This window comes from Mytilus edulis, chromosome 12 (genome assembly GCF_963676685.1).
Source record: "Mytilus edulis chromosome 12, xbMytEdul2.2, whole genome shotgun sequence".
Taxonomy (NCBI): Eukaryota; Metazoa; Mollusca; class Bivalvia; order Mytilida; family Mytilidae; genus Mytilus; species Mytilus edulis.
In genome coordinates this window covers 30,478,768-30,502,269 of record NC_092355.1, presented here as the reverse complement: position 1 = coordinate 30,502,269, position 23,502 = coordinate 30,478,768, and the positions used below count along the sequence as shown (strand labels likewise).

General features: G+C 31.3%; 1 protein-coding gene across 1 annotated transcript; it reads right to left on the bottom strand.

The window, feature by feature from the left end:
• Window positions 1-11,304: 11,304 nt before the first annotated feature.
• On the bottom strand, window positions 11,305-22,949 carry LOC139497565 (heat shock 70 kDa protein 12B-like). The gene is made up of 5 exons (XM_071285796.1): window positions 22,918-22,949; window positions 20,439-20,800; window positions 17,347-17,565; window positions 15,239-15,392; window positions 11,305-12,353 (listed from the first exon to the last, which is right to left on the bottom strand). The coding sequence occupies exons 2-5, from the start codon at window positions 20,751-20,753 to the stop codon at window positions 11,305-11,307; spliced, it is 1,737 nt and encodes a 578-aa protein (XP_071141897.1). The 5' UTR covers window positions 20,754-20,800; window positions 22,918-22,949.
• Between the last annotated feature and the right edge of the window lie 553 nt (window positions 22,950-23,502).

Here is a 23,502-nt window from a genome sequence, read left to right as displayed (position 1 = left end):
GACAGCTAGTTCAACGCCACTTATAACATGCACCTAAGGCTAAATTAAGTCGATTTTTGAGAGGGGCTGCAAGATCTTTTCTGTTGAGGTGTTTTAAACATTTTTAAACTTTTGTCAACTAACATTTGAATATATGTATGTGATGTTAACTCTTACTGAGTTTTCTTCTTTCTTATCTAAGATAATTTAAAATGCTGTTATGGGTTATCAATATTTTAAATTTACTGTTATCTGATTAGTGCAAAATAGAAAACTGTTGACCTGTGAATGGAACCTTTCTTGCCCTTTTTGAGGTAAAAAAAAATAAGAATATGATTTCCAGGATAACATTCCCTTTGATTGATCATCAAAATACAGTGTAAAATATCAAATACCTCAGTCTATGCTTGCTAATGGACACATACCCATCAGAAATCAAATATCAAATATTTAACTGAAATATATCAGTTTATTGTCATTATAAATGGCGCTTTACCTTAAGCACATATAAAAGTGTTTTACGATGTTTCAGTTAGCTTATTATGTTGAGGATCATCAATTTTAGGGCATTTTATCTCTTAAATAAAAACTATTCTGATTAGATATATTTTCATCTAATTTTGGACGGAAGATATTTCCCTTTTGTGTAATATAAATTGCGATTATTTAAAAACGCTTATTAAACAGCCAAGTGGGTGCACAAAAGTAATTAAAGAAGTCACACATCCGATTGAATACAATTCTCTGCCCAGTTTTGTTCTGTTACTTTTTTATTCAAATAGTACTAACTTTTTACCAAAAATTACTAAAACCATATCAGTACCCACCAGCAAAATATAAGGATTAAACTGCACAGAATCATGACATCTCTTTTTAATAAATTGCACAGGTTTTTTCACAAACATAATTTTGTCATCTGGATTTGGGTATAGAAAGCAGACTCCAAAAGCATTTTAGTTTTATTTTTTTTCAGGTTTTCTAAATATGAGCACTTTTGTGTTATGCTTACTGAGAAACAGTTGAGGGGTCACATGTTTATTTGTTTGCCTATGCACACAAAAGAAACAAAATAAAACCATATCAACCTAGAAAACGTCAAAAATCATCAATTATATATTTTCGATGATCACTAGCACCAGTCAGGACCAAATCACTATGACAGAACGTTCTTTCGCAGGAAAACCTTATCCACCATTATCTTGCTCATTTCATATGAAGTATGATAATTCAGTGAACCTCTAACACAATAACCTATACAAATGAATCTTATCCAGTATATCTAAGTCTAGAGACAATTTGAATTTGATCAGCATATATGTATATACGTATTGGCCATGTTAAGATTTAAGGAATTTGATATCCCGCTAAATGAAAACCAAAAACGAGTCCATACTTCTGACAGGATCATACAGAATCTGGGTGCAACATGTCTGCGGAGGTTAACCTCATACCATTTACTTAAAAGCTTGTTCAAAGTCCATCAAACTTATAACATGTATACGTCAGGCATTTTCATGGATCATTATTGGAAACAGTTGTTGTAAAATCTATAAAAAAACTTGGATATTAAAAAAGAGGAACGAAAGATACCAAAGGGACAGTCAAACTCATAAATCGAAAATAAACTGACAACGCCATGGCTAAATATGAAAAAGACAGTCGTGAGTCGTCAGTTGGATACGTTTTGAATATACTTTAATTTAAAAGTCAATTTCTCCTGTCAACTTTTAATATTATTTTTTTCTTGTTACATTTAGAAAACAAATTCTGAAGCTCATCTAAAAAAACTGTACATGCTTTCATTATATTCAATATAAGGCGTTATCAGGATAACACATTTATCATACATATCAAAACCATGCCATCGTTTGATTTGAGATCTATGACCACAGAACTGATGTCATGGTCAAGGTAAATTTGTCGCATTTGAATTTTACCTTTGCTATAACTTGCTAATTATAAATACTTATAAACGGTAAAGCAATATGATCTTTGGAACAATACACGATTTGCTGAATGATATGTGATATTTAAAAAGGTCAACTGAAAATGAATTCGTGTGCAATGATTTTAGACATGTTTTAACTAGTTTCCTGTAAAAGTAACTGGAAATGGTAAAAATCTTAGAATAAGTGTGATGCAACCTAAAATAAGTCTGTCATTCAGGAACAACTGATATGTTTCGAACTATTGAATTGGAAGCTATCATTTCACAGGATAGGAATAATTATAGACCAAAGATTGCAAATTATATTTGATTTTTTCAAAATGAAATGCACAATATCATCTACTTTTTGTGGAATCAGTGAATATTCCTATCAGTTGACATACAACACTTCTATTTTAAACATTTAGTAAACATTCTGCTTATTTCATATAAAAGACTACAAACATAATGTTTTGTTTTAATCTGTGTACGATAAGTCATCATCGAACACCGTTTTTCATTAAATGATTACTTTTTCTTAATAGTTAAAAAAGGTTTTGCATATCAGTTTTAAAATTTAGTTAAACGCTTCAATGTATTGACAGCCATAAAAAATATTTGCATATTAACTCGCAGATTATCACAACTAAACGGAACCACCAATTGTATCAGTTATACAAGGTTTTCGAAATGCTCTTAAACTATCAATTGAATCTATCTAATTCCGAAGTTTTGTTTAGTATGTGTTTAGAAATTTTTCAAAATAATCGATGCCTTTGATATTTAAAACATCATATGAGATGCTTGAACTAAGGAAGAAATCATTAGTGCCAGTTAATTAATTGAAATCCGTATGAACATCTGTATAAATATTATTTGAAGCAACACAGTCATGTGTTTCTTAGTAATACTTTTCTAAAAAGGTGAAACGAACATTTCCATGGATACAGACACTGTTTGCCACCTAGCTCTGCGTTTCTTATTTATTGACATAGTTTTTATATTAGACTACAGATAATCTGGAATGATAATTATTATGGAGTACTTATCTCCATTTAAGCAAGTAAAGCCAAGTAAGGCTGTTTTACTACAACATCAAAACAACTTGTATGGCAGACATAATATGAGGCAGGCATTACCTGTGAATGGGGACGAAGTCTGTGTGAATATTTTTTTTAATTCAAACATTTTGATAAAAGAAACGGAAATACAGTAACGTTTCCGATATTGGTTCTGTTGTTAGGTATTTAGTTATGACGTTAGATATGACGTCATATTCAATGTAAACAAAGAAACGCTGTTATCAGGTAACGTTTTTTTTTCATATCTAACAACTATTAAAAATGATTAATTGTTGAATTCTTTTCTATATTTGTTGATATGTTGATAAATATATATTTATTCGAAGTCTCATGTCAACGAGACCGGAAAAGGAAGTAGATCTGAAAAAAAGTAAACAATTTTGAGTTCATTAGTAGAATGGAAAATTCGGGAAATTTCCCGATTTTTTTTTATTTTTTTTAATGATTTTTCTACCGTAATTGGGGACTTCGTCCCCATATTATTTTTTTTATTCAAGCATGTTATTAAAAAAAACGGAAATACCGTAACGTTCCCGATGTTGGTTCTGTTGTTAGGGATTTAGCTGTGACGTTCTTTAAGTTATGACGTCATATTCAACGTAAACAAAAGAAACGCTTTCATCAGGTAACGTTTTTTTTTCATATAAAATATAGACTGATAAATATATATTTTATTCAGTCTCATGCAAACAAAACCGGAAAAGGAAGTAGATTTCTGCACAAAAGCGGGAAAAACTGGAACAGGAAGGAGATCATTAGTAGAATGAAAAATTCGGGAAATTTTCCCTATTTTTTTTGATTAATTTTTTTAATGATTTTTCTACCATAATTGAGGACTTCGTCCCCATATTACAAAAGCATCTGCTCACCCAAGATACAAAATTTGGCTTGTTTGGCCATTTGTTATACTGTATTATGTTCTTAAAATAAATATGTGTCTATTGATATTAAGAATTGACGCTCTTTTCGCAAACTGCACTGTTCTAATAGAAATAATTGTTTAAAATGTTATTTTAGGTAAACGAGATGTCTCGTTGAATGAATAATGTTTTCAACAAATAAACAGAACAAATCACACAAACTCGAAAAGAAATAAGCACAGCATTTCTTAATTCCATTGAATTCTATAGATTCTTCTTAACAAAAATCAAATTAATTTGTTTCTTTTATACTAAAAATCTGCAAGCATGCATTTAAAACATTTGGATTAACTGTAATCGCCTCGCTTTAAAAGAGTTATATTTTTTGAATTTTTAGGCTACAATCGTAGAAGGCTTACCAAAGACATATCAAGAAGAGATAAAAGAATATATGAAACGCCCAGCAGATCATACTTTTCATATTAGTAAATATTGTATTGATTGCGATAAAATAATTCACGATTGGCATTCTATTATTGGTGATACGGGATATCATTTGTTGAACAAAAACTGTTCAACTGTTGTCATGGACGTTCTAAGGTTTAGCGTTTTGTGCAAGAAGGTTCGTCCAGAAACAGGAATTACAGATATTTTTACCCCGAATGACGTAAAACAATATGGTCAGAAACTGCAAACTTTAACAAGCTGCTCGAAATTGAGAGCTTTTAGATCAACCCAACTAAAATCAAGTGCTAATAGCGCCGAATATGAATGTGATTGTGGAGATGGCATATTTTGCTGCGAGGGATCATTCTGTTGTTACTTTAAATGTTATATGTACATTTGTTGTTCATGTTGTTATAGTTTTTGGTGTATTTGTTGTAATTATAATCTGTCATTTAAGCATGACAAATACGAAGAAATTCATGACGTATAAATTTTTGTTTTATATAAGATAAATGTATAGGTAGCATATTCACCAAATTACTTAATAATTTGTAACTTTTTTGAATTATGAAGACCAGTATGATGATACAAGGATGCATGTTCAAGTCTCTGCGATTGTGCATTATACAATGCATGGTACACATGACTGGGTATCATTATGTATAACGGAAGTTTAAAATTCAACTTAATATAAGTGATGATAGACGAAAATGTTCCTCGTGTATTGCTCAGGTATTCATACATCCTTGACCATGAATATTTGGTCTTCAGAGTTGTGGTTGATGGTAGCATCATAATAATGCTTTAGTCGCATCATATTTGTAAATTGCTTTTAGCATAAGAAATCACTAATAAAATCAATCTCATTATTTCAGTTTTCTTACTTGCAAAAAAAACATTCCGTTATTAAATCCCTTTGATAATTTGCCTCTAAGTTTATTTCCTTCAAAGTTAAAGTTTCCATAATACTTAAAAGTAAAACAAAAAATATTAAACAGTTCGGGCATTTTAGCATACGTAGATTGTGTGTACAGATATCATATAAAACATGTATACGTAGATCAGAGAAGTAAAATGTCGCTTTTTCGAACAGTGCTTATCATATAGGAATCAGTAGCCTGATTTTATAAGCTCGGATATTGGTATGCAATAGACGTCCTCCCGTAAATAAAGCAGAAAAAAATGTATTTTCCTTATATAATGACCAGCTATAGTGTTTTGAAGAAATATTTTAATTAGAATGGGAAATCATTCCTTTTGAAGTTTCAGTTATAACCTCGTGTTTTATATTTATCATGATATGTCTCTTTTTAATCAATTTAATTGATCTGAACATGGGTACAAAAATCGCCCTCATTTGTATTGATAATCGTTATGTAAGAAATTGTATCGTAATGGAGTCGATGTATATATTCTAATATTTACCTTCAAATGAGTACGTAATGAAATAGTATTCTTTATTTCTTTGAATGTTCAGCTCAATAAAGATTCACCAATCAAACCTAAGATTTTGAGAATTGATTAATGTTGTTCAAATCGTGACAGCGTCCGACACAAATATAAATATGTTAAGTGGTGTGTTGCTTTTAAAAAAGTATAACCAGTAATTATGAGCCGTTATGTTGAAAACAGTATGCAGTCATATTTTTTTCATTTTGTTAAAAAGCTACTGAACCATACAAGATGATTGATCCTACAATGTTCATAGATAAATTTAGTATTACACTTTCCAACAAGATTATTTATAAGTGAAACTAAAATCGACATGTTATCTTTTTACCCGACCATAAAGCAGACAACAGCCGAAGTCAACAACTGGGTCTTCAATACAGTGAGAAACTCCCGCACCCGGAGGCGTCCTTCAGCTGGCCCCTAAACATATACGCATACTTGTTCAGTGATAATGGACGTCATAATAAACTCCGATTTATACACATGAAACTAAAGTTAAAAATTAAACAAGACTAACAAAGGCCAGAGGCTTATGAGAAGTTTAGTTTCAAACATATAAAAAATAATAAACTAAAACTATCGAAATCGCGTGCAATGCAAACTTAATACTGAACCGATTGCAACTATTATTATATTAAATGAGTACTTTTTCGTTTTTCTGGTCTATTATCATACCATACAAACATAGAATTAATCGGCATACAAGATGCTGTAAACAATCCAAACCATAATCGTACCGTGCACATGGCGATATTATTTCAAATCGAAGAACAAATAACCCCATGTATATGAGTCACGTATGGTAACAACTTCCACTTAATCATATGCCCCTGTATTTCATATTGGTACGTATTTGTGTTCAATCTTCATAGATTTTGTGCTAAACAGCAATTAATACAAACCAAAAAAAAGTTTTGTCCTGTGTATTTTTTTATTATTATTTTTATATGATTTACCGACACAAACACAAAATTATTTTTTTTAATGTTAACATGTTTATAAAATTTTAAATGTTTTTGTTATTTTCCTTCGAAGCAAATCAAAACTGTTATATTGCCTGACAAACATGTGAGTGTTAAAAGAGGGTTGTGGTTCTGTGAAACAAAATCGGCCGATTTTTTCATCTGCAATATGAATATTTTGTTGTGCGAGGTATTTACAAGTTCACATTCTGGAATTATTTGTAATCGACTGTATTCTGCTATTGACTTGATCATTTCAACTACATTTTAGCATACCTGTAATTAAGGACGCTGATATTTCAAAATAACTTATTGATAGTTTATTTAATTCCAGATGGAGCTACTCCCTTTTGTTGTCATATTATTTTTTTGAAAACACTCAATTAAAACTTAGAAATTTGTAGAAGCAAGTTCTATGAGGAATTCTTACTAGATCGTAAAGGAGTATTCTAAAAGTCTTAACAGATTGTGTAGGAAATAAATGTTTATTATATAGAGTGCTTCCCAATGGTTAATTCTAAAAATTTATACAGGATTCTGTTGGAGAACATTGTCGTATTTAATCTATTTCAAGTAATAAAACTGTATTTTGATATTTCAACTGAGTTTAAAGGAACTATCTAACAAGTGTGTTCTTTTTAATCATTTCTTCTGTGTACGGATATGATTGTTTCCATTATGTTCCCATAGATAAAATTTGTATATAAAGAAATATATTCTTTAAAATAAAAGTATTTCACAATAATTCAGCGATCCTGATTTCTTACAAGTGCTATTACGAGACCGACGGTTTAGCAATGGAAACGTTCAGCAAAGTCGTGTTAATTTTCATAGACCTTAGTACTTAATGTCAGCAATTTGTACTGTTTCAACAAATAACATTTTGATGTTTGAGTGTTTATCTATAAAATGGACACAGAATAACTGAATATATATTTTTTGGCATGGAAAACCTTTTTTTCTCCTCATAATTTTAATTTATTTTAAGAAAATACATAACATATTTGTCACTGCATAAGGCTATCAGCCATTGCAAAACATGTATATATATATGCTCTAGCATGGACAATATTCCGTCATTACAAGTGTCTACGTCTATGCATAGATATCGCGTGGAAACAGCAGGTGACATCCCTTTTGTGCGCATCAAAAGTTTAAATTTCACTCAACCCGCCCTCAAATAGATATAAGAAGATGTGGTATGAGTGCCAATAAGACAACTATCCATCCAAGTCACAATTTATAAAAGTAAACCATTATAGGTCTAAGTACGGTCTTCCACATGGAGTCTTGGCTCAAACCGAACAGCAAGCTATAAAGGGCACAAAACATTACTAGTGAAAGGCCATTCAAACTGAAAAACCAACGGTCTAATCTATATAAAACACGAGAAACGAGAAACACTTATCAACAACAGAAAACTATTGAACATCAGATTCCTGACTTATGACAGGTGCAAACAGTTGCAGCGGGTTTAAACGTGTTAATGGTATCAAACCTTCACCCTTATCTGAACCAATAGTTCAACATCAAAACATAGAAAGACACACTATAAAATATTAATTGAAATGGCTTAACTTAATCAAAAGATATATAACACATGTGAACATACACTGAACGAATAAATTTGATTTAAAATACAATGTAAATACCAAATCAATAAAATAAGAAATGAATTATTAAAGTTACATTATTATACCGCTGTGAAATTTTTAACAATTTCAGAAAACAATAATAATAGTTATCAAAGGTACCAGGATTATAATTTAGTACGCCAGACGCGCGTTTCGTCTACATAAGACTCATCAGTGACGCTCAAATCAAAAATATTTTTAAACCCAAACAAGTACAAAGTTGAAGAGCATTGAGGATCCAAAATTCCAAAAAGTTGTGCCAAATACGGCTAAGGTAATCTATGCCTGGGATAAGAAAATCCTTAGTTTTTCAAAAAGTTCAAAGTTTTGTATACAGAAAATTTATAAAAATGACTACATTATTGATATTCATGTCAACACCGAAGTGTTGAACTAGAACAAAAATTCTCCATTTACAATAATATCATGCACATTTTAATGAAAATAATGTTGTTGTTATGTGGAGAAAGGACACAGATTTTCATAGTACGAAAAAGTGGAAATTAATAGTAATCCCAAATACTTATTAAAGCTGGTATACATACCAAATATAACCCTGCATAAGTAAACATTAAATAACTATAAACGAATTTACTAAGTAGTAAAAGTTTAAAGTAATTTATGATAACGAAATCTCTACCTTAATAATTAAACAGTAATGCATTGATTACGTTAGTTAAAGTCTATGGCATCATTACACATACGAACGAGTTGGGATATATAAACACCATATGATGGAGCCAAAGGAATATCGCCGTCTAAAAAAGGAAAATTAACAAAAGGGAATGAAAAATTGTCTCTTATGGTGACCTATATGTGCTAATTTCTGTGTCATTTTGGTCTCTTGTGGAGAGTTGTCACATTGGCAATCATACCACATCTTTTTTTTGTATCTTTTGTCGTAATTTAGTTATTTTAGTATAAAGTTTCCTTTCAGAAACTAAAATGTCTAAATATTGAAAAGGACAACTACTGCTGTTTATCTTAGATTAAGTTAGAGTAAAGACTTTTGTGCAAACTTCTGTAGTATATTTAGAGAACTCTGGATTATTTAACAAAAATATATTTAACGGTAGGTATTGTTGAATGTTTCAAATAAATAAAGCAATGACGTGTCTTTACTGAGTTTGGTCAAAAACTGAGATTCATAGCAATACATGAATAAATCTGCTATTAAAGGGGCGCAGTAAGTGTCTATAGGAATATCTACTAATTGTCGATAAACTTTATCGCCGAATTGTACATATATTTTGTCCAGGAGAAAATTTAAAGCTTAAATCATATCTTCACATTTCCAGTAAGTGTATTTAGCAGTTGTTCCTTTTTCTTTACAGAAAAAGGCTTTTAACGAGTTACAGCAAATACATTTTTTGTCGAAAGACCATTTAAGATGCTTAATCAAATAAGAAAACTTTTACTTGATAATATTGTGTGGAAGTGTAGTGTAGAGAGTAGAAAATCATAACTGTCAACATAATTAAAAGGACCATCAAAAGCATGTATTTTATCTAAAACCTCTAAAGAATATTTAACACTCCAAAAATAATTAATACCATTATTTTCATATGCTTTATTACAAAAGTTAATAACAAGTGCTTTGGTAGTTGTAAGGACGGAAGTTGGAAGCACTGATAGATTAGTAGTAGAATACCTACTAGATGCGGAGATGAAACGGAATTCGAGTAGTTTTTTGTGCATTTAGGTAACTAGTACATAGTAACACCAAGCAATAATCCTCATTCGGATCATCGGCAGCAACGGCAACTATGTATCTTCTATTTACTAAATGTGTAACTTCAAATTCACCCTAAGATTTTTAAATGAAAAAAAAAGTTGGGAATAGGATTTTTTTAATTGTAAAATTATTTACAGTCCTTGAAATACAATGCACATGATGAACGAGTATTTTTCACAGGTGTTTGTCGGGGTGTATGGACAGGTCTGTTTGTGTAAAACACCCGTACAAGCAGAGACACATGTCTATGTTACTAGGTTCCGAAAACAAAAGATTCGGTTATTAAACCTTTTGTTTCAGACAATTCTACGAAAATATCGGTAAATTTTACGCGTAAAAAGACAATAGTCTGATTATTTCATGAGAATCGAGTATGGTAAATCTTCAACAACACTACACCGTTGTAGTCTACACGCCATAAAAAACAATAAACGTAAATAAGTACTAATAAGCTTTTACATTATATTGTTATCTTTTCGAAAACTTCGACACATGGTTTACAAAACTTTGATAGAAATTAAATTTGTCATGATGGATTACCTTTTAAGGGAAATTATCAAAATATTATCTCCCACAATCATATCAGTATGCAGAAAGTGTCAAATGCATAAGACCTGAACATGCGACACTCTCAGTCAATGAAAATAAAATTATATATATAACGTTATATTGACGTTCCCTGCAAACGCGTACAATTTGGACTTGGTAACATTTTGGGAAACACTAACAACTTGATAGAAATATATGAAATATTGAAAGTTTCCTTAACTTTGAAGGTTTCAAAAAAAATTAAAAACATCACATTGCAGTTATAACAAATGGTTTTCATAGTTCACTGGCCTATCATAAATTTGAAATACCCTAAATTATCATGTTACTGAAAAACTGTGTACGGTGGCTATCTTGTAACATTTACAGGAAACAATCCAAATTTCACGATAATGATTGGGTAACTTCGATTGCCGTTTTATAGCTTTAAAAACAGCTACTGCAATTCGATTGAAACACTCAATAACAGGAAATATACATAAGTTTCAACAGCTTGCTACTTTAATCAATTGTACATGTAATTGTAATTCCAAATCGTCTATGATATAAATATGCATTGACTATATATGCACATTAGAGAATAAAGAATACATTTGAATACACACACGCTTTTTTGTTTACCAAAAATTAAGACAAAACAAAACATTAAAAGTAAAAACAAGCAGGACATATGTATATCAGATCAGATCCAAACTTAATTGGCAAGAATTTCCTGATATTTTTTCTCTAGCATTCAGGTTGACTTCAGTGTTTCCAAAAACAAATTTGACTTCCAACTGATGGATTTTTGAAGGGTCTGATATTTTAATTTCAGCTTCCCCAAGATGGGAACATCCATCTTCATCTGTGTATATAGGAGAATATTTCTCGCTAGAAAATACACGAAACGTTATTGAACTTTCACCAAGGACTGAACTATAAGTCTTATTTACGACAGTTCCTGGGCTAACGATGGCATCTTTCTGCATTATCATGTCAAACGCATTCTTACAACGCTGTATGCCATTTTTTTCTTTGAAATGCTGTTGGTCGTGAATCTTCGGATTAAATGGGGGACTATGTGAAATACCATAAGTAACCCTTATCTTACGTGAGTCGATGATGTTCGAATTGTGGCCAAAGAGAACGGCTCCTCTCAGAACAGTAAGACCACTTTCCTCTGGAACTATGACTCTTTTGGGTAAAACTGTTTTCCTAATTTCTGCTTGAACTAATGAGCATTCGGCAAACCCTCCTACTAAGAGAAGCAATGTTACTGATTCTGATTCTTTGCGTGCAAACATTTCTTGAAGCAAAGCCAAAACGTTCTTTATAGTTTTTTCAAATAGTGTTTTGAAAAGATCTGCATCGAATCTCATTTTATCTCCTCTTATAGCGATGGAGCTATTATAAGGTGATGATAACAATGTAGAAGCCAAATCTTCTTTCAGATACTTCTTGCAAAGTGCATCAAGAGTAGTGAAAGGTATTGCCATATTCACCTTTCCTTGTTTTGACGGAGTAATTGTCCTTTTCACCGTTTCGAACTCTCTTATTAAATCCAAATAAGCTTCGGGATGCTCTCGTTTCATTTTATAGATTAGTGGTGCACCAAATATCTTCGCTAACAGTTGTATAAAATCGGCATCAACAGACGTTCCACCACAATCACCGCCTGTTGCTCTACTTATTTCTCTCAAACCACCTCCAGTTAACTTTTCATGAACAGTTATGTCCACTGTACCACCTAAATTCAATAAGTGTACATAATGTTACTCAAATCTAAACTGCACAACTATAGTTCACAAAATTATTAAATATAGTATCATTACAGCTGCACAACTAGAGAAAGAACTTAAAGCAAGTGATACATTCAATGCAAAAATAAATCAACCGTTGAAAGCGAGGATTCTTTCAAACCTACTAACTTAATCCTTTAATTTATTTTTTAATGCGAACGGTATGAAAATTAAAGTTATCTACGTCACAGAAAAAAAAGTGTTTATAGACTTCTTGATCAGACCAGTATAATCAAAACAAGTGTGATAAGTTTCATCAGCTGTTTTCATTTAGATATATATGTATATTCAGTGAATAACCGTATTTCAAATTAAAAAGTTGACCTCTGAAAGACCAGACCCAGACATTCTTTGATTTTCATCTTTATTACTTCATTCTGAGGAAAGGCACATTATGGATTTCAAGACATTATTCTTTATTCCGATTGTTAAATATTAGTTAAGTTCAATGTTAATACACATGATGTATGTGTCATAATATATATTCGATATGTTAAAAAAAGAAAACAACTCGTCGGGTGCAAATTAGTTTTAAATATCTTTTGAGGTAAAGCTTTGGTTCATTTTTTGTTAACCGAAAATTGTGTGATGAATGGTCATTTGTGTTTAATATATCAATTTCAACATGTTTATCACACCAAAGCGTCACATCACATATGACCTTTTTGTACTAAAGTGTTCATTTTGAATCATTTATCAATAATTTAATTTTTTATGTAACGCGTCTTCTGATTGGCTGACGTTGTTTTGTTTATCAACTCATAGACATAATTTATTTATGTGACCGTGACGTCATCAACGTTTTATCATGGTTAACTCCGGTTTTTGAATGGAATTTAGAATTAAATTATAAGAAATAACTGTAACATTTTATTTATGCAGAATGCAACACATTTTTGATGTTATTTCTTCACAGACAGAAAAAATATTACAGTTTTTCCTTTAATAAAATTTACATAGTTTTGTAAAGCTTGAACAGTTTTACGATTTTGGCAATTTCAGAGGCCAAATAATATTTCTTCCATTTTCTTTTCCGTTAGTTCATTAGACCGCATTTCTCTCCAAATGTACCATGTATTTGGGTTATCCCTCCCCTAAATCCTCTTCCTCTCCAAATACCTTCCCACAATCCCTTTGTTCACTTTATGATATATTTTTAAGACGCATTACATGTCATTTTATTTGTTCAGTTATTGATATAATTTTGATCTCGACAAAGTTAGTGAAAATTACTGTTATCCAATCATTGTTTTTTTTTAACATTTAGCGCAATTGAACATTGGGTTTTGTAACATAAGTTCACAACTTTTTCAGAATCGTGGCGATGTAGGGTTTGACCTATACATTGAAAAGACAAGTGTATATTGGTGACGTTTGTATAATACTTCTTGATATTATTGTCTGGGTTTTTTTTTTGCATGGGTTACTGCCTTATTGACGTATGCCCCATGTACATATGCATTTTTCAATTAAACGAGAATTGATAACTGGAAAAAAATCAAGGTTGTGATACGCAGAGTTGAATTAACAACAAAACAAAATATTTCGGCTGCGGAAACCATATTTCAAGTAAAAGAATAAATAAGTTTTGTTGTTGACACAATTACACATAAAAGTTTTGTCTTTTTAGTTTTAGAACTAAGTATCTTATATGCTTCATTAGAGCGTCAAATTGTTTCAAACTATTTCACAAATTAAGGTCGGTCTATAATGATGTAATATTTATATGTTTGTCGTAAAATAATATCAGTATGAAATCCCAAGAAAATATAAGGACGTCTCATTATTATCTTACTAATATCAAAAATGTGATTAGATATTATCGTCTGCCTATGTTGTTGATTTGCAATAACAATGGTATAGTTTCGGTGGATTTTTTGGTGTTGGTAAAACAGTTTTCTACATTGTTATACGTGGAATTATATGATAAAATGATTATAAAATGACAATAGACTATCAGCCCAAGGTCATAATATCTTCTCAAAGGCTGAAGTTTTGATGGCTGATATTTGAAGTATGCACCACATTTTTTATGTTATTTCGAAATAAACTCATCATAGATACCCGGACTAAATTTTGCATCTACGCCAGACACGCGTTTCGTCTACAAAAGACTCATCAGTGACGCTCGAATCTAAAAAAGTTAAAAAGGCAAAATAAAGTACGATGTTGAAGAGCATTGAGGACCAAAATTCCTAAAAGTTTTGCCAAATACAGCTAAGATAATCCATGCCTGTGGTAGAAAAGCCTTAGTATTTCCAAAATTCAAAAGTTTTGTAAACAGTTAATTTATAAATATGACCATATCAATGATAATTCATGTCAGCACAAAAGTGCTGACTACTGAGCTGGTGATACCCTCGGGGAATTAAAACTCCACCAGCAGTGGCATCGACCCAGTGGTTGTAAATAAACTCATCATCGAATAGGCAGAAAAAATATTATAGTCATTTCTTATAATTTAATTCTTAATTTCATTTAAACCCGGAGTAAATCAATAAAAAACGTTGATAACGTCACGGTCACATGACAAAATTATGTCTATGAACTGATAAACAAAACGACGTCAGCCAATCAGAGGACGCGTTACATTGAAAGTTAAATTATATTGTTATACGTGGAATTATATGATAAAATGATTATAACATGACAATAGACTATCAGCCCAAGGTCATAATATCTTCTCAAAGGCTGAAGTTTTGATGACTGATATTGGCCGAGTGCTAATAACACATCTTTTAGATAAATTATCAGATATACTCCAAGTGAAACTGCTTCTGTTTTAAAAAAAATATGCATGTAGTACGTAAATTTTTAAGTACGAAATGAATACCTCCAAGATCCACTATCATGTATTTAGTTCCCGCTTTAGACATTTTGAAACCAGATTCGGCTCCACTAAGTTTTTCTGTAGGCAGATATTGGCAATATATTGATGCAGCTTCCGGTTCCAGTGATATTAAAAGATGATCCTTTTGAATACCAGCCTGTCAAAGAGAGCAATCATAGAAAAAAATAAAACTATAGCAAAAAACATAAGAAATCAAACAGGTATTTTGCAAATCAGAATTTTGTGAATTCAACTGACAAATGATCGATTGTGTAAAGTGTATTTATCTAAACCAACGCCCACCACATGTAAAAATAAGTAGTTAATTGTTTGTTTAAATAATGAATCATATGCACATGATGCATGTAGCATATTAAGTATTAAAACAGATTACGAAACAAGATGATCACCAAACCTACATTACTGTATTGAATGAATGTATGGTGGGCAAGTTGTTTGATAGGGTTCGTCTGATCTTCACGTCATTTTTTGTTACGTTCATTAATACTGTATAGAGAAGTCTTTTAATAAAAACTTAAAACAACAATTTATAAATTGACTGCGTCTCACGCGCTTTTCTGAATTTACATTCATCAAGAACGCTTGAAGCAAAGTATTTGAAAGCCAATGATGTATAGGGACCGAACAATTGAAAAGCTAAATGACTAAAATGGGGTCTAAAATTAAAAGACTAAATCCTTCTTATGTCATTTTGCCTGAGAGAGTGAAAACGACAATTTTGATATTTGAACGACTTAAACGGTATTGTAAACGTGCATCCATCCAATAAATCAATATCAAGAATTGTTTTAATGAGCAAATGCATGAACGATTTCTATTACAAACGTCATACAGTACCTAATATATATGCCTACTTATGTGTTATCAATCTTGAAAGTTATTTAAGTTTTCTTACCAAGATACCTATTGTGGTGGTGTTGCCGAAATTTCAAAATACGAAATGTTTTAAACTCTAGGCAGTTTATGTAGGAACAAATATGATATACATTAATCGAAGTGACAAATACAAATCAATTATTTATATAATGTAAGTGAGTATGTTCGACTAGTGTTAATTGGATAACATTCAACAGAAATACTCGAAATAACAGTAAAACACTGCAATTAAATAACTTAGGTCAAGACAATTTAAAAGTCAACTTTACTTGAGAGTCTGAACGCTTTGTGTTAGTACATGTACAATTACAATTTAAATTATTAATTTGTGGAATTCTGTAGGTTAGTATTACACAGTTTAATAGCAGGAGATTGACATTGCAATGTGCACTGATTATCAATACGATTTGATTTTTGGTCCTAAAGCTTGCATTTCAGTGCCGATTCGTTAATGATTCAGAATCTGAAACTGCCGCCTTCATGACAATATCATATAAATCTTTAACTATGACAAGTGGCAAATATGTTCATCAGATTTATATTCATCTGCCCTGAAAATTTTAGATAAAATATAGCCTGTACATTTGAACAAGACCTTAGTGTGTCAGGAATTATCTTTAATTTTGATGTACAAATTGATACTACTTAACTCTGTGACCAATAAACTTAATTTATTTTGACATAGAGGATACTAATTTCTTCTCCAACTGCAGCAAAAATGTTGTTGGTGTTTAAGCGAGTAGTGATGTAGTTCTGACGGTTAACTCAACATGAAACTCTGTAGAGCTATATTTATTTTGATACAGAACTATCTTAAAACAATAATTCCAGATTCAAAAGAACTAATATTCTTATGCCAACGGAACTTTTAATATTTTCGTTATTTTGTCACTGTTAATGTTATTTGTTTAATGAATTTTGTGGATTATGAACAGATGGTTTTTTTATTTGATTGTCGAATGTGAAGAATATTTTTTCTTGTCTTTGACTTTTATTGCGTTTTACTCTTTGTTGGACGTTGTACGGTGACCTATACTTGTTTACATTAACGTCAATTGCATTCTGGTGGATAGTGTATTGGCAATCATACCACGTCTCATTATGTTCAAATTTTTATTTTGTGAAATAAAAAGGAATATTATTAGCCAATTACAATGCACCTTAATATAATTTTCATTATATCCAGCAACAACTTTAATTGATGCAACGAATACCTTTTCTGCGCTCTTCCTCATGAATTGCTTTGAATTATCTGTCCATATCGCTGGAACTGTTAGTACCCATTGTATATCGTTTGGTATAACTCCTGTTCCTCTAGTTTCTAGAGAATCCATCAAGTGCTTGACTAAAGCTTTAATTGAAAGGGAAAATACATCAATCGCCGGAACCTTTTTCCCAGTAATATCCTCCAACACCATGTCACCTTTTACATTCTATAAATTAAGAATAAATGTAGATCTAATTTATTCACATCATAACATGTTGTAATAAACATTATTAACAAGCGGATCAAATAAGCACATCTTCAAACATTGAAAAGGCAACGGTCAGTTTATTGACAGAACAATCTGTTTATGTTTAAGGTAACACACGGTATAACCGATCTTTGTTTTCTTTCGAAATACACAAGATAAAAAAAAAAGATGTGGTATGATTGCCAATGAGAAAACTCTCCACCAGAAAGCAAATGACGTAGAATTCAACAACTTTTTTACTGTAACGTTCTTAACTATGAGAAAACCTCATATCGATTAGTAAGCTATAAAAGGCCTCGAATTGACAAATGTCAAACAATTCCGCGAGAAAAACTAATGGTCTAATTTATATGCAAAACAATAAAAAAAAATGATAAACAGCAACCAACAACAAACACTAAATCAGAGGCTCCTGACTAGACAGGCACATACATTATTAGAAGGGATAAACATTTCTGCTGGCGCCTAACCCTCACCCAACTTCGGACTGTGGTGAAACAGTACAACATTATTAAAAGGTGAATCATTTGAATAGAGCTTATATCTTAGAATCGATACAAAGCACACAAAAAAAACTTATTAAGACACAACAGACACACAGTTCAAATCTGAGAGTACTCGCAGTTTCTGAAAGATAGTTCAAAGTCAAAAACTGTTAATAAACGATAAAATTAATTAAAAGAAAACTGGTGAAATATTATAATTACTTACTACTGTTTGTTACAGTAAATAGGTGAAATTAGGAATTACTCAACAATTAAGGAAATACCTAATCAATTTAGTAATTGCACTGTATAGGTATTTTCCTCCTTTATATATCGGAGCACTATCACTTGGGATATATGGGTTTAAAATATTTACACAGTTATTTACAGTGTAGTGGGGTGCTTAAGTTTGATAAACTTTATGTACAGGTAAGACTGTGAAACAAGTGTTTAGAAATCATGTGCTATTTACATCATTTATAATTCTACCTAGGTTAAATATTTTGATTTTAAAAACCGTTTTGATTCCTTTTTATGAGACAATGGGGTGTTTTTACCATATGTTTAATAAGTTGAAGAATTAAAATATGAAAGGAAAATGATTAAATCAAAGGATAAAAGGTAAAAATAAGTTTATCAAAACAAAAAAATGGGATTAAATTATGTCAGTAGGGTATAAGCTTAAGACAAGAATACCAAAGATAATGTATATATGTAGCTAAAATATTTATCATATATCGTAAAATTTGAATACAAGGTGATCTCCTGCCAAGGTCTAAGCATATAATTAGATGTAAGCAGCTAATCTAGTCGTATATGGAGGCAGTTAGCTGCATACAAAAACAATGTTGTTGTTTAAATGTAAATTCACATTGTTGAGGGTCTTGAAAAGAATTAACTTGAGTGTTTCAGCAGTTACACTTCAGTTTCTACTTCATCGTGTTTGCATTTTGGTGCGTTTCTTATGCATTTGGTGTAAAACATTTTGAGATTGTTTTTCTATTTTTGTGGGATAGGTTAGTTGTTGATAGCTTCGAGTAGTCCGTTATAATTTGAAACACATCCTTCTCTTAATAATTAGCTTTCTCACCTCCCCCTTTCAACTCGGCTAAAGATAGAAGTTTGTTAATCTGTTTTAGTCGTACACTCTCCAGAAATGTATTTACTGATTGTTTCAGTAATTACAGGTATTCACTAATTTTCTTATTTGTCATTTTTACAGCTATTAACTATCTTGATTTTTTTGTTTAAAATTTAAGATATAGTTCAAAAAAACAAATAAGAAAGTAAAGGGGTATGGATTGTAGGGCATACTCAATAGTTACATGTAAGTAATCAAGACTGCATGCTCGTTGGTTTTGTTTGTGAATTGAAACTGGAAAATGGTTGTTACATAATTTTTAAAACTCACTAAAAACCATTTTCAACATGCAAGACAATGATATAAGTCAAAATATAAGGGATACATTTGTCAGAAGTTTATAGGCAACTTCGACAGCTGTTTTGGATAATAGACATTCGAATATGGTTAAATGATTTTGATAATCAATAATAGAATTATAATCCCAATCAAGCATACTTTGCAATATGTTTGATTATGTTTAGTGGCTATTGACATATCGATAGTGTCACATAAAAAAACTAGAAAACACTTATCCTTACAAAGTACCTGGTTCTCATTTGCAAACAGACAGGATCAGACGGACATAATTATTTCTTAGTAGGTTTGATGCTTTCTGGGTATATTTTTACAATGTGTTTATCACTGTATTTATTTACATCATTAATCACAAAGACAAATGATGGAGGTTAAGTATATAAATATAGTTTATCCCACCGCATAAGTCATGGACCTGTTCTAAGTCTGGATAAAAGGCCTTAAACGGGACCATAAAAATGACTTGGTAGGAGCTTAGGTTGGATAAAGCAAGAGGTGTATATCATGTACATGTATCCACTAAACTCACAATTCAACTAGAAGTTAAACAAATTCGAGACCAGATTTACTAAATTCATCATTTTGACGTGCCTTTTTATTTACTAGTATTTCTCCGTTAATCTAGAACAGCTGCAGAAAATATTTTATCTCATAATCGAAAATAGTTATATGTATATCAATAATCTTCATTGTCATAAAAATAATAAATAATTACAAAGAAATCCTACTTTTTCTCTATCTGTTGATGTTCCGTCATCGTACCGGATATTAGATACCATCGAGTTCAAACATTTTTTGGGGGGTATTGTTTAGATATAAAATTGTAATCACTAGTCAAATCGGTGTTAAATCAGTTAAACGTTTGACAATATTTTTACAGTTTCGTGAATCACAATTACCATGATTACCTTATTATTGTGCAAACTCATTTTAAATCTATGGAAGTAATAGTAGTCCTCCTGCTCTCCGTCCATCACCAGCTCTGCATACTTGTTTTCAGCTTCATAACCGAAGGAGTCAAACTCTTTTTTGGAATTGAGCAGGAGGCAGGTCGGAGTTTTCAAGGACAAAAGTTGTCTCCCACCGGCGTTCCATGCTTGGTTAGCAAGTATCTTGAGAGGATCCGTTTTATAAGTGTCCCTCATTGAAAATGCGTATCCGGAATATGTTGTCCCAAAGTCGATTGCTGCCACCAGCAAGTAATCTCTGTCTTTTTCAGCCATTACAAGTAATATCCAATCACCAAATGAATGAAGATTTTCGGTTGAAACTACAAATAAAGATTACAAATGAAAATCTACAAATATACATGGAGCTCGATTATCATGAGTATACAAAAATTAAATGGTCATTTCCATTTGAATCTACATTTATATTGTGTCATCTTACAAGCGAGATTTAGCATTGCAATTATTAAAAATATGTCATTGACTTATGACTTTACAGTTTTAACAACCCAACTCCTCCCCTTCCCTCTACGCTCCAAAAATTAAATTAAAATATTTTGTTTGTTTCCGCTCCTATAATACCAACAATCAGTATTATTCAGAATTATTTTTCCTACGCACATCACCATTCAAAACTGACTATATGAGTGAATTTGAACTCTGTATTAAATCATCAGACCGTAACAAAATTCGAACTTGATCTGTAACTTGTCATGATCAAACAACACACCAAATATCAAAAAAATATCTTCGAGCAGTGAGATAATACGTCTGGAAAACTGATTTGCCGAACTGACGGATGGACATACATACATACATACAGACAGACAGACAGACAGACAGACAGACAGACAGACAGACAGAGTGCAAACCTAAAGTCCTCATCGACTTCGTCGGTAAGGGACAAAAAACTAGCAATCCAAGAACGCATCTTGTCGAAACGGTATTCTAACATTAAATTTTAGTTTTGAAAGGTAAACATGCTAAGTGATCACTGTATATAAAACATTTAAACTGCTAGACCACCAATGCCCCTTGTTGAAGTAAAACACACCTTGTCGAAACGGTGTTCGAACTCTAAATTTCAGTGTTGAAAGGTAAGTGTTTACTATAGATGAACCATTTTTACCACCTATATGCAAACAACACCCCTGGATTGCAAAAGTTGACTTCTTCTTGTTTAAATAAGAATTATACGTGTAAATTGTATTTCCATTTGAATTTAGAAAAATTTGTACTAATGTGACCAAAACCAAGGCAAAAAAACAACAATTTTCGATTTATAATTATTGTATGCCAATTTTTTTTAATCTTTGTAATAATCAAACAATAACTGATTATGAAACTAAGACGTTGGATATATGCGATTGAATAAGCAAAATAAATCTTTTAAGCTAATGTTGTTTTTTTTTCAATAGTTATCAATTTAAGGTACCAGGATTATAATTTAGTACGCCAGATGCGCGTTTTGTCTACATAAGACTCATCAGTGACGCTCATATCAAAATATTTATCAAGCCAAACAATTACGAAGTTGAAGAGCATTGAAGATCCAAAACTCCAAAAAGTTGTGCCAAATACGGCTAAGGTAATCTATGCCTGGGATAAGAAAATACTTAGTTTTTCGAAAAATTCAAAGTTTTATAAACAGGAAAATTATAAAAATGACCGCATTATTGATATGCATGTCAACACCGAAGTTATGTAGCACGCGTAAAGTAGTTTGTTAGGTTAACGGACACATGTGTTGCGAATTTATACTACATCCAAGGGTTATAACCATATTCACAGAAAAGCAGGAAAAACGATGATTGACATACACAAAATAAAATTTAGAATTTAACAAACCTTTTATTATCTTTTATCATAAAGATAAGAAATTAAAATTCCTCCTAAAATAATGTTCTATTTCCTAACGCTTTAAAAAAAACAAATAAATACATTTTGCATATTATGAAGCAATAAATATTATTTTAGCAACAAATATCACTCACCCGTATATTTTTATCGGCGATGGGGGGGGGGGGTCTTTTTCTTCACCAAATGCAGTTCCAAATTTTTGAGGAGCGTTAGCAAGTCAATGTTTAAAGTGATATTGAAGAAAGTCTATGCATTTATCGTACATGTATATGTTCAGCTAAATAACAGGGATGGACCCTTCTGTCTTCCGACAACCTAATAGGAATGTCAAGAATAAAGATGCTCTTTTTTCGGATATAGTTTATCTTTTTTTATGTTTTTGTTGCTTAGCAACAAACACAAACTTTGTCGTTGCAGTTGTACTTTCACTTTTCGTTATGTTGTATTGGTAAGCATATATGTTTAACTAATATGATGTGTGTAACATGTGTAAATATGCTGTTTATCTATAATGGAATCTTGTTCGAAAATGTGCGCTAGGTATGCGCGTTTAAATGAATAAAATCTTTTTTTAACTTACCGACTGTTTATTTCCAACCTGTCAACATCTAGACAGGGAAGTTTAAAATACGTCATCAATATAATATTCTTTTATTGGATAAAAAATGAAGGTAAGTAAGGTAAAGAATTTGATATAATGAAAGGAAATATATTTGCCAGTGTATTAAGATAGTATTCCTTTATAGTGCATTTTATCATGAAACAAAATTGAATCAGCTCCAAAATTGTATTTGAAAATTGTTTCGGTTAGGTACATGTATATTAGTTTTTACCTTTGTACAGTCCCTCTCCTATCTAAACACATGTATGTATATATCTGTCTATAGATTATGGGCTGCATATACTGATTAACAGTCTGAACACACAAGAACACAACATATAGAGAGAGAGAGATATGTTATGAAATGATTAAGGACGCTTTTAGAAATAATTAGAAATTGAAATAAAGTAAATCTTAGTAAAACAAAATATAGGTTTCTAGATTGTTTAGATAGTTAAAAGTAAAAGAGAATATCAATGTCTAACTAGATTTGTAATTGCTAGCAATAACGGATGGCACCCTCGTCCCCAATTGCCAGGCGAGGAGCAGCCATTTTGAAATTTG

Excerpts from the sequence above, each read along its gene's own strand:
- LOC139497565 (XM_071285796.1), bottom strand. The coding sequence starts at position 20,753 with ATGGCTGAAAAAGACAGAGATTACTTGCTGGTGGCAGCAATCGACTTT. Across the intron at positions 17,566-20,438 it reads TGAGTTTGCACAATAATAAG|AATGTAAAAGGTGACATGGT; the intron begins GTAATCATGGTA and ends CTTAATTTATAG. Across the intron at positions 12,354-15,238 it reads CATGATAGTGGATCTTGGAG|GTGGTACAGTGGACATAACT; the intron begins GTATTCATTTCG and ends TATTGAATTTAG.